The 12,358-nt window shown below is 40.4% G+C and overlaps 1 protein-coding gene across 9 annotated transcripts in view; it reads left to right on the top strand.

The window, feature by feature from the left end:
* Positions 1-12,358, top strand: part of PYGL (glycogen phosphorylase L) — a 66,939-nt gene that overhangs the window by 28,735 nt on the left and 25,846 nt on the right. For all 9 annotated transcript variants that reach the window (XR_013440690.1, XR_013440691.1, XM_078053679.1 and 6 more), the window contains exons 17-20: positions 1,299-1,506; positions 9,367-9,501; positions 10,190-10,256; positions 12,001-12,173. Coding sequence is in view for 7 of the 9 variants with exons in the window: in XM_078053679.1 (XP_077909805.1) it covers positions 1,299-1,506; positions 9,367-9,501; positions 10,190-10,256; positions 12,001-12,173 (583 nt within the window). In the remaining 2 variants the exon portion in view is untranslated. The remainder of the gene's footprint in view (positions 1-1,298; positions 1,507-9,366; positions 9,502-10,189; positions 10,257-12,000; positions 12,174-12,358) is intronic.

Here is a 12,358-nt window from a genome sequence, read left to right as displayed (position 1 = left end):
AAGAGTCTTGGAGATGATCCAGATGACAATGAGATTGCTGTCCCGGGAGTCAGTATCACCGATTCCCTTTGCAAGTGCATTTTCCTGCCAGCTAGCTAGCCAGAGTTGGGTGCTGCAGGAGGTGGCCCTGAAGTTTGGGCAAAGTGCAGACCGGGCTCTACAAAGGAAAGGAAAAGAAAGGGTCTTCCATTCCCAACTCCAGTTTTGCAACAGAACACCAATTCCCCAGCCCCCGATATTCCTCTGGTCACTTCGTGGAATGAAGAAGGGCTGTCATTTGTTCACGTGGCAACAGGGAATGAGGACAGATGTCAGGCTGCCAAGCATGAGGCTTAGATGTGCTTAGACTGATCACGCATGGAGTTCCCACGTGGGGACAGTTAGACTGGCAAAAAGCCAACATCCCTTTCTCTACTGCTCTCTTTGCTTATTTGCATCGTGTGCTTACAAAGCACCGTCCACATGCAGATGCCAACTGTGCATTCACCCCAGTCCCAAATTGAAAACAGACCTTTCTCTTTTTGAGGTATTTTTGGGTCCTCTGATGTTACTCTTTAAGACTGTATGCAGAAAGAGAAGAGCCAGGTTCCTACCGATGCAAATGAAGAGATACCTAATCCACAAATAAGCCTTCAAAGTAAAACAGAGAATTGGTTCTGACCTTTGAAGTCAAAGAGGGAGAAGGAGTGGCAGCACTAATTTGTGTGTAAATTAGGCTGAAAGGTCAGAGGCTTGGTGTCTAGCCCCAGGCACACCTCAGGTGCACCGGGTGCATTTCTCTGCCATATAAGCGGGAGGGAGGGAGGAGGTGGAAAGTGGAAGGAATGCAGAGGATCCAATTTCCTCAGATTATAAAGGAAGAGTCAGGAGAGACTGAATTTTAAAGATCAAGAAAGAGAAGTTTCAATCTATTTTATAAGTTATCAAGCAGAAGAAATAAAAACAAAACCATAACAAAAATTGGAAGGAAGAGCAGGAAGAAGAGAAATGTAGTGTCAGCTTTTATAGCAGAGCGTAACAGGTGCTCTCTGGAGTTTACAGAACAAGGAAGAGTAGTATGAGCATATACTTATTTAGCACTGTGGCCATCACCACCCAGATAGCACATCAAAAATGGACAAAAGCAGTTGCCTGAGTCAAGGGGAAGAGTGAGATCCATCCTTCCATACCATATGAATGTTTACCTTGATGTACATGGACTACTTTAATGATCAGAACAGGCCAGCTAGATAAATACTCAGATACAATAGGAGATCTAGAGAGACAGAATCACTGATTTTAATATACCTTGCTTGCAGTCATTCCAGCTACAGATCTGTCGGAGCAGATCTCCACTGCAGGCACTGAAGCCTCAGGGACAGGCAATATGAAATTCATGCTGAATGGGGCCCTGACCATCGGGACCATGGATGGAGCCAACGTGGAAATGGCAGAGGAAGCTGGGGAAGAGAACCTGTTCATCTTTGGCATGAGAGTAGATGATGTGGCCGCTTTGGACAAGAAAGGGTAAGGGAGCAGCTCCTCCTTATTGGGCAGGTGCTCCACCCCACCCCCAGGAGGGTGCCTGCCCACCCAGGTATCCCACTGAGTCAGGGTCATGTGAAATGCGGCCATACAACATCTCCCATGCGCCTGGGCAGCCTCCTCACAGCTTAGTTTTATTAAACTGTATTTTAACGGATTGGATTATTTTTAGTATTTACTGTTCTTTGGGTCTTCAGTTATAAGGAACTAATCAAATTTAGGGGGGAAATTTTTCCAGATCTAGTCAAATATTATTGATACTCATGTTGAACTCTATAATAATAGCTTCTGTAAATGCTAATGTTTCTGAGTGCATTTTTCACAGCTAATGTAGCATCTAGTGTATTATTTTTGTTTCATTTTTGAAGTCCAGTATAGTTAATGTAGTGTTACATTAGTTTCAGGTATACAATATAGTAATTCAACAATTCAGTACATCACCTGCCCACCCAGGTATCCCACTGAGGCGGGGTCATGTGAAATGTGGCTACAGAACATCTCCCATGCGCCTGGGCAGCCTCCTCACAGCTTAGTTTTATTAAACCCAGCAAGTGAACGTGAAAGGGACTTGGGCACAGGTGCATAAGGTCCTTGCTATTTGTTATCGGCCGGTGTAGTTGGTTACATTAGTTTCAGGTGTACAATATAGTAATTCAACAATTCAGTACATCACCCAGTGCTCATCATGGCAAGTGCACTCCTTAATCCCCATCACCTGTTTAACCCATTCCCCCACCCTCAACCCATCTCCCCTCTGGTAACCGTAAATTTGTTCCCTGTAGTTAAGAGTCTGTTTTTTTGGCTTTACTCTTTTTTTCTTCATTTGTTTGTTTTGTTTCTTTAAGTTTTATATATAAGTGAAATCATATGGTATTTGTCTTTCTCTGACTCACTTATTTCACTTAGCATTATATTCTCTAGATCCATCCATGTTGCAAAGGGCAAGATTTCATTCTTTTTATGGCTGAGTAATATTCCATTATATGTGTATATCACTTCTTTATCCATTCAGCTATCAGCAGACACTTGGGCTGCTTCCATAATTTGGCTATTGTAAATAATGCTGCAATAAACATAGGGGTGTATGTATCCCTTTGAGTTAGGGTTTTTGTATTCTTGGGTAAATACCCAGTGGTAGAATTATATGGTAGTTCTATTTTTAACTTTTTGAGGAACCTCCATACTGTTTTCCATAGTGTCTGCACCAGTTTGCATTCCCACCAGCAGTGCACGAGGGTTCCTTTTCTCTGCATCCTCGCCAACACTTGTTGTTTCTTACATTTTTTATTTTAGCCATTCTGACAGGTGTGAGGTGATATCTCATTGTGGTTTTAATTTGCATTTCCCTGATGATGAGTGATGTTGAGCATCTTTTCATGTTTCTATCAGCCATCTGGATGTCTTCTTTGGAGAAATGTCTCTTCATGTCTTCTTCCCATATTTAATTGGATTATTTGTCTTTTTGGGGTTGAGTTATATAGGTCTTTATATATTTTCAATACTAACTTTCTCAGGTAAGTCATTTGCAGATATCTTCTCCCATCCAGTAGGTTGTCTTTTAGTTTTGTTGAGAGTTTCCTTTGCTTTGCAGAAGCTTTTTATTTTGATGTAGTCCCAAAAGTTTATTTTTGTTTTGTTGCCCTTGCCTCAGGAGACATAAACAGAAGATTGTTGCTATGGCACATGTCAGAGAAATGACTGCCTGTGCTCTCTTCTAGGACTTTTATGGTTTCAGGTTCACATTTAGGTCTTTAATCTATTTTGAGTTTATTTTTGTGTATGGTGTAAGAAAGTGGTCCAGTTTCATTCTTTTGCTTGTAGCTGACCAGTTTTCCCAGTACCATTTGTTGAAGAGATTTTTTTTCCCGTTGAATATTCTTGCATCCTTTGTCTAAGATTAATTGACCAGATAATCGTGATCTATGTGTCTGTTTTTGTGCCAGTACCATACTGTTTTTGCTTACTGCAGCTATATAGTATATCTTGAAATGTGATACCTCCAGTTTTTTCTTCTTTTTCAAGATTGTTTTGGCTATTCAGAGTCGTTTCTGGTTTCACACAAATTTTAGGATTATTCTAGTTCTGTGAAAAATGCTGTTGATATTTTGATAGGGATTGCATTAAATGTGTAGGTTGCTTTGGATAGTATGGACATTTTAACAATATTTGTTCTTCAGATCCATATACATGGAATGTCTTTCCATTTCTTCGTGTCATCTTCAATTTCTTTAATCAGTGTTTTATAGTTTTTGGAGTATGGGTCTTTCACCTCCTTGGTTAAGTTTATTCCTAGGTCTTTTATTATTTTTGGTGCAATTGTAAATGGAATTCTTAATTTCTTGTTCTGCTGCTTCATTATTAGTATAAAAAGGCAAGTTTATGTATGTTTATTTTTGTATCCCATGCTCTTACGAGATTTGTCAGTTCTAGTAGTTTTTTGGTGGAGTCTTTAGCGTTTTCTATATGTAGTATGATGTCATCTGGAAATAGTGAAAGTTTTACTTCTTCCTTACCAATTTGGATGACTTTTATTTTTGTAGTTGTTGTTGTCTGATTGCTGTGGCTAGGACTTCCAGTATTATGTTGAATAAAAAGGGTGAGAGTAGACATTCTTATCTTGTTCCTGACCTTAGGGGAAGAGCTCTCAGTTTTTCACCATTGAGTATGATGTAAGCTATTAGTTTTTCATATATGGCTTCCATTATGTAGAGGCATGTTCCCTCTAAACCTACTTTTTTGAGTGTTTTTATCATGAATCGTTGGTGTACTTTGTCAAATGCTTTTTCTACATCTATTGAAGTGACCATCTGGTTCTTATCCTTTCTCTTGTTGATGTGATGTATCACATTGATTGATTTATGAATATTCAGCCACCCTTGCATCCCAAGAATAAATCCCACTTGATTTCATGAATGATTTTTTTTAATGTAGTGTTGGACTCGTTTTGCTAATATTTTGTTGAGGATTTTTGCATCTATGTTCATTAGAGATATTGGCCTGTAGTTCTCTTTTTTTTTTGTAGTGTCTTCATCTGGTTTTGGTATCAGGGTAATGCTGGTCTCCTAGAATTAATTTGGAGGCTTTCCTTCCTCTTTTTTAAATGTTTGGCAGAATTCACCTGTGAAGGCATCTGGTCCTGAACTTTTGTTTGTTGGGAGTCTTTTGATTACTCATTCAATTTTATTACTGGTAATTGGTCTGTTCAAACTTTCTATTTCTTTCTGATTCAGTTTTAGGAGTTTATAGGTTTCTAGGAATTTATCCATTTCTTCTAGGTTGTCCGATTTGTTGCCATATAATTTTTCATAATATTCTCTTATAATCCTTTGTATTTCTGTGGTGTCTATTGTTACTTCTCTTCTTTCATTCATTTCTGATTTTGTTTGAGTCGTCTTTTTTTTTATGAGTCTGAATAAAGGTTTATCAATTTTGTTGATGTTTTCAAAGAACCAACTCCTGGTTTCATTGATCTGTTCTATTGGGGTTTTTTAGTTTCTATATTGTTTATTTCTGCTCTAATCTTGATTATGTCCTTCCTTCTACAGGTTTTGGGTCTTGCTTGTTCTTCTTTTTCTAGCTTCTTTAGGTGTAAGGCTAGGTTGTTTATTTGAGATTTTTCTTGCCTCTTGAGATAGGCCTGTATTGCTTTAAACTTCCTTCTTAGAACAGCTTTTGCTGCACCCCAAAGATTTTGGACCACTCTGTTTTCATTTTCATTTGCCTCTATGTATTTTTTTATTTTCTCTTTGATTTCTTGGTTGACCCATTCATTGTTTAGTAGCATGTTATTTAACCTCCATGTATTGGTGCTCTTTCTAGATTTTTTTCTTGTGGTTGATTTCTAGTTTCAAAACATTGTGGTTGGAAAATATTCATGGTATGACTTTAATCTTTTTGAATTTATTGAGACTTATTTTGTGGCCTAACGTGATCTAGAGAATGTTCCACGTGCACTTGAACAAAATGTGTATTCTGCTGTTTTAGGAGGGAATGTTCTGAATATATCTGTTAGATCCATCTGATCCAATGTTTCACTCAAAGCCACTATTTCCTTGTTGATTTTCTGTGTGGATGATCTATCGATTGATCTAAGTGGGGGGTTATAGTCCCCTACTATTATTGGATTACTACTGATTACTTCCTTTGTTTGTTAATAGCTGCTTTATGTATTTGGGTGCTCCCATGTTGAGTGTATAAATATTTAGAATTGTTATATCTTCTCTGGATTGTTCCCTTGATTATATAGCCTCTTCGTCTCTTTTTACAGACTTTGTTTTAAAGTCCATTTTGTCCAATATCAGTACTGCCACCTGCCTTTCTTTTTACTTCCATTTGCATGATAAATGCTTTTCCATCTCTTGACTTTCTTTTTTTTTTTTAAGATTTTATTTATTTCTTTGAAAAAGAGAGAGAACATGGGGGGGGGGTGGAGAGGGAGAAGCAGGCTCCCCACTGAGCAGGGAGCTGGACATGGGGCTTGATCCCAGGACCCTGAGACCATGACCTGAGCCCAAGGCAAACACTTAAGTGACTGAACCACCCAGACACCCCTCCATTTCACTTTCAATCTGCATGTGTCTTTATGTCCAAAGTATGTCTCTTGTAGGTAGCATATAGATAAATCTTACTTTTTTATCCATTCCATCACCCTATGTCTTTTGATTTGAACATTTAGTCCATTTACATTCAAAATAATTATTGATAGGTATATACATATTGCCATTTTGCTGCTTGTTTTATGGTTGTTTTTATAGTTCTTCTCTGTTCCTTGTTCTCTTCTCTCATGGTTTGCTGGCTTTCTTTAGTGATATATTGGATTCCTTTTTCTTTATTTTTGCATATCTATTACTGGTTTTTGATTCGTGGTTATCATTAGGTTTGTATATAACATCTTAAGCATATAGCAGTCTCTGTTAGGTTGATGGTCGCTTAAGTTTGAAACCATTCTTTACTCCACCCCCCACCCCACATTTTAGGCATATGGTATCATACTTTTTACATCCTTTCATTTTGTGGATCCCTTGACTGATTTTTTTTTTAAGATTTTATTTATTTGAGAGTGAGAGAGAGCATGAGCAGGGGAGAGGGGCAGAGGGAGAGGGAGAAGCAGGCTCCCCACTGAGCAGGGAGCCCGACACGGAGCTCAATCCTAGGACCCCAGGATTGTAATCTGAGCCAAAGGCAGATGCTTAACCAACTGAGCCACGCAGGTGGCCCCCCTTGACTGATTTTTATAGATATACTTATTTTCACTGCTTTTGCGCTTCCTACTTTTCTTACTCCTACTTATGATCTTTCCTTTCCACTCGAAGAATCCTTTTTAACATTTTTTTTAAGATTTTATTTATTTATTTATTTGAGAGAGAGAGAGAGAGAAACAGCATGAGAGGGGAGAGGGTCAGAGGGAGAAGCAGGCTCCCCGCTGAGCCGGAAGCCCGATGGGGGGCTCAATCCCAGGACCCTGGGACCATGACCTGAGCTGAAGGCAGACGCTTAATGACTGAGCCACCCAGGCACCCCCTTTTTAACATTTCTTGTAGTCACGAATTTAGTGGTCACGAATTCCTTTAACTTTTGTTTGTCTGGAAAAACTCTCTCTCCTTATATAATGAATAACAGAGTATTCTTGGCTGCATGTTTTTTCTTTCAGCACTTTGAATATATCATGCCACTCCCTTCTGGCCTGCAAAATCAGTGAAAAATCAGCTCACAGCCTTATGGGGTTTCCCTTGTATATAACTGTTTTCTTTTCTCTTGCTGCTTTTAAAATTCTCTCTTTATCACTACTTTTTGCCATTTTAATTACCATGTGTCTTGCGGTGGACCTCCTTATATTGATTTTGTTGGGGGCTCTCTGTGAATCCTAGATCTGGATTTCTATTTCCTTTACCAGATTTGGGAAGTTTTCAGCTATTATTTCTTCAAATAAAATTTCTGCCTCCTTTTCTTACTCTTCTCCTTCTGGGATCCCTATAATATGAATGTTATTACACTTGATGGTGTTGCTGAATTCCCTAAGTCTATTTTCATTTTTTATTACTATATTTTCTCTCTCCTGCTCAACACAATTACTTTACATTACTCCGTCCTCTAGGTAGCTAATCCTGTCTTCTGCTTCTTCTAGTCTACTATTTATTCTATCTAGTGTATTTTTAATTTCATTTATTAAGTTCTTCATCTCTGGTTCATTTTTATGTTTTCTCTCCGTTTGTTAAGGATCTCATTGAGGTCCTGCACACTTTTCTCTTAAGACCATTACCGTAAAATCTCTATCAGGCATATTACTTATCTGCATTTTATTTAGGGCTCTTGCTGTGATTTTGTCCTGTCCTTTCATTTGGGACATTTCCTCTGTCCCTCATTTTGCCTAACTTTCTGTGTCTATTTCTATGTGTTGGGAAAGTCGGCTATGTCTCCTGCTCTTAAAAGTAGTGGCCTCATGAAGAAGAGTCCGGTAGTGCCCTGCAGTGCAGTGTGCCCTGTTTATCAGAACCTGGTGCTTTAGGGCTGTTCTCTATGCATATTGCACACACCCTGCTATTGTAGCTGAGCCACTTTTTCCTTCAATCCAGTTGTCTGCAGCGGCTTTCTTTGCCTGTTGTAGGCACATATGGTCCTTGTGTTGTTAGTGAGCCAGGCTGGGGCCACCTCGGGCTTGAGCAGAGTCGGATCAGGCATTTGCCAGAGCTGCAATGACACCAAAGTGTGACTCTGTCCTCCCCTGAGAAGCTTTCATGGGCGGGCAGTGCTTGGAGGCAGACCAGCTGTCTGTGCTCAGCCCACTGCTGGGGCTGCAGTCTGATTGTTGCGTGTGGTTGTCTTCTCCCCTCCCCGGGGCAGGAGTCACTTTGGAGTGGTGCTGGCCCGTGTGGGGGCTGCTTGCACACAGCTAGGCTCGCGGCCCCACTTTGGATGGGCTCCGGCCAAGAGCACATTGTAGGGGGCAGGAGCACAGGAGAACTCGGGGGCAGGGTGGGGAGTGCCAGCGAGGTTTGCCCAGGTCTGCTGTGGGAGGGGACCTGGAGCAGAGGCCTGACTGGCGGGGCAGATCTGCAGAGGAAGCTGGGGGCTGGGCGCACTGTTAGCAAGTCAGGCGGCCAGTGCTGCCACAGCACTGTTCCCACAGGGGTCCGGGTGGCTAGGCTGGGGGGCAGGGAAGGGAAATAGTGCCCAGCAGCTCCTTTGTTCCTGGAGAAGTCGCCTAAAGATCCCGATCCCTGTCCCTCTAGCATATGCTCTGAGTTAGTAAACAAATCTCCCTCCAGTATACCCCAGGTGTTTTTCTATACTGTATCTCGGGGCTGCTTGCTGTGCTGTCCCTTTAAGGGCAGGGACTCGGCTTCCTGTAGCTGTCCCCGCTCTCCCAGAGCCAAGCCTGCTGATTTTTAAAGTCCCAGGTGGTAAGCCCCACTGATGGTAAGAACTCACAAAATTCAGCCCCTCTGGTTTTCAAAGCCAAATGTTCTGGGGATTCATCTTCCCCATGTGGGCTCCCCAGTGTAAGAGTCTGTTTCTCTACCCTCTTCATGCCCACGGCATCCCTCCCTCCTGAGGACAGTCCCATGGGTCCATTTAACTCCCAACCACGTCTCCATTCTTCCCACCCTCTTTGATGTGACTTCTTCTCCACATTTAGCTATGGAAAGTTTGTTCTGTCCGTCTTCAGGTTGTTGTCTCGGTTATTTACACCGCTGTGGGTGTTATCTAGCTGTATCTGTGGGACAAGGGGGGCTTAGGGTCCTCCTACTCTGCCATTTTCCCTGGAAGTCACCTGTCTAGTGTACTGTTAATCACACACACTAACGGAGCCTTTTTCTTATCACCCCCACTCTCACCCCACAGGTATGAGGCAAAAGAATATTACGAGGCACTTCCAGAGCTGAAGCTGGCCATTGACCAAATTGACAATGGCTTCTTCTCTCCCAAGCAGCCCGACCTCTTCAAAGACTTAGTCAACATGCTATTTTATTACGACAGGTGAGTTCCCACAAGACGATCGTGCTATTTGGGCCATGAAAAGGGGACAAGAACATCTAAACCAACTACAACACATCTGTGTAATTAGCATAGATCTGTGATCTGAAAAGCTAACCTACACTTGAAAAATTAGATATTCTCTACTAACTATGCAGGAAGGTTTAAGAACAAGACCCACAGATCTGGGATTCTTTTTCTCTTTCCACTGGTATACCCAGTTTTCAGATAACATCCATATGCTGACATTCTTACATGTGGGAAGAACCAATACAAGGTTGAGAGCTGGTTAAAATTCTTGTGAATAGAAATGTAAGTCTGGTAAACCAGCCATGCCTGGTGTTATGCTAAAGAGAATTTGTCAAGGGGGTGGTGCACCTGGGTGGCTCAGTCGGTTAAGCATCCAACTCTTGGTTTTGGTTCAGGTCATGGTCTCAGGGTCATGAAATCAAGCCTCACATCTGGCTCCCTGCTCAGCGTGGAGCCTGCTTGTATTCTCTCCCTTTCCCTCTCCCTCCCCCTCTGCCCCTCCCCCTGCTCATGTGTGTGTGCTCTCTCTTTCTCTCTCTCTCTCCCAAATAAATAAATCTTTAAAAAAAAAGCAAAAGATAATTTTAAGTGGAATCTTAGCACACATATTTTAATGAAGATTTTTCTTGTTTTGTTTTTCCCTTCCAATCACAAAAAACAGGTTTAAAGTCTTTGCAGACTATGAAGCCTATGTCAAATGTCAAGAAAAAGCCAGCCAGCTGTACATGGTGAGTACACTGCCAAGACCTATAAAAGAAACCAGTTTACTATGGTTAATTAAAATTTTTGTTTCTTTTTATTAAATCTAAATAACAGGACCCCATTAATCAATCCAGAAAGAGAAATGAGGCAACTATCTAGGATATTCAGACCTTATCTTCTAATAGAATCATATCCAGTCCCCCAAAAATGTATAGGCCAGAGTAAATTAAAGTTAACGGCCATTAGCAAGGAGGGGCAGTACTCAGATTAAGCTGAGTGGCTCACTACCTGCCTCCAAGAACTCAAAGTTCAAAGTTCAAAACTCAAAGACAAAAGAAAATGGTCAACTCTAGCTCTTTCCTCTTGATCTCCACTTGTATTTGTGTGTAGAATGGCTAAGAGGAAAAGAAATATAAATAGAGCAGGAGAGGAAAATATGACAAGGGCAAAGACAAATGTGAATGCCAGTTTTGCACAATGGGTCTCTTTTGCTAATGTTATGGCCCAAATCCAAAGATGCCCGTCTCAAAGCCCAGCATTTGGTTCACTCTTTCTTGTTCATTAGTGCTAATTGCAGTTTTTACTCATAACAATTATCGTATTTTTGGGCTTAGAAGCATGTTGGGAAGTCTATTCATTATCCATTTAAATAGTTAAAGAAAGTGAAGAAAAGGAAGCTTTTATTTTCCTCTTATTTAGCAAGTTTTCAACGTCCGAATAAACAAATTTTAGACTCTGTGTTGCAGTACCTTATGGAATAATCATAGTTTTGGCTTTTCTTTTAAATGTTTATAATGCATTGCTGATGGCTTTGAGTAATGTTCTGGTCTTTTTCTTTTTTTTAAGATGTATTTAATTTTCTGAGTGAGAGAGAGCAGGAGCAGGGGGGTGGGGCAGAGGGAGATGGGAAAGAGAAACTGAAGCAGACTGCAAGGAGCTGAGCGCAGAGCCAGATGCAGGGCTCGATCTCACAACCCTGAGATCATGACTGAGCCAAAACCAAGAGTCAGACACTTAACCGACTATGCCATCCAGGTTCCCGTGTTCTGGTCATTTTTAATGAACTTTTAGAGTTCTTTACAAAATCATGAGGGTATAAAATAAATAGCTTCTTATATTATTTTACATAAAAATTATAAAATTTGGATAGAATATATTTTATTAAGGATAAGGCCTTAATTGATCCTGTTTTGAAACCCCAATAGAGTATTTGGGATTCAGTATAAATCAACTGGGGCATCTACCTTCAGAAAGAACAAGAAAGGAGAAGTAGGTCAATAAATTGTCCCGTTACATTGTTTCCCTGCACAGCAGCTAACATTCTAGAGTAGTGTTTTTCAAACTATGATCTAAGCCACAGGTTAAATCTCTTGACACAGCATCTAGCAGACAATGAACATTAGTCCCTTCCTTCCCCTCTAATTTAAAGGGATGTGAAATAAAAAATAAAGCATGGGAAATATGGCTTGCATGCCAAAATATTGTAACCATAGCAACAATTACCAATTAGGGAATTTACATCCATGGTTTCTCTTAAAATGAAAAATACTTTTTTTTTTCGTTCTTAAGAGAAATATACTCTAAACAGGAGAAAAGCATGATCTGCCCTATCTAGCTCTCAGCTGTGAAACAAATGTATTTATGATTCACTACAACTTACTCCTGTCATCTTTCCCCTTCAAATGTGCTTGGATATGCTTGGCCTAGCATTTGTCATAAAGTTCGATGGGCACTCAGGCCATGGGCCATATATATGTGTGTTCTTTACAGAATCCAAAGGCCTGGAACACAATGGTACTCAAAAATATAGCTGCTGCAGGGAAATTCTCTAGTGACCGAACAATTAAGGAATATGCCAGGGACATCTGGAACATGGAGCCTTCAGATCTCAAGATTTCCCTATCCAATGAATCTAGCAATGGGGTGAACAAAGCCAATGGAAAGTAAGTTGTAAAATGTCTCTAGAAAAAAAAAATAACTTCTTACTGGATTTAAAAACTTTTGCAATATTCTTTGATTTTGTTTTGTTTTGTTAGCTAATAATCTAGTTAAGAATTTCTGGGAATTAGGAGGGAAAGTGTATGACTGTATTAGGGCTAAAAATAAAGTGCCAATTTACAAGGGCTAC

This window comes from Halichoerus grypus, chromosome 8, assembly GCF_964656455.1.
Source record: "Halichoerus grypus chromosome 8, mHalGry1.hap1.1, whole genome shotgun sequence".
NCBI classification, from domain to species: Eukaryota; Metazoa; Chordata; class Mammalia; order Carnivora; family Phocidae; genus Halichoerus; species Halichoerus grypus.
Note: the sequence above shows the minus strand (reverse complement) of the source record. Positions and strands in the feature narration are given on the sequence as shown.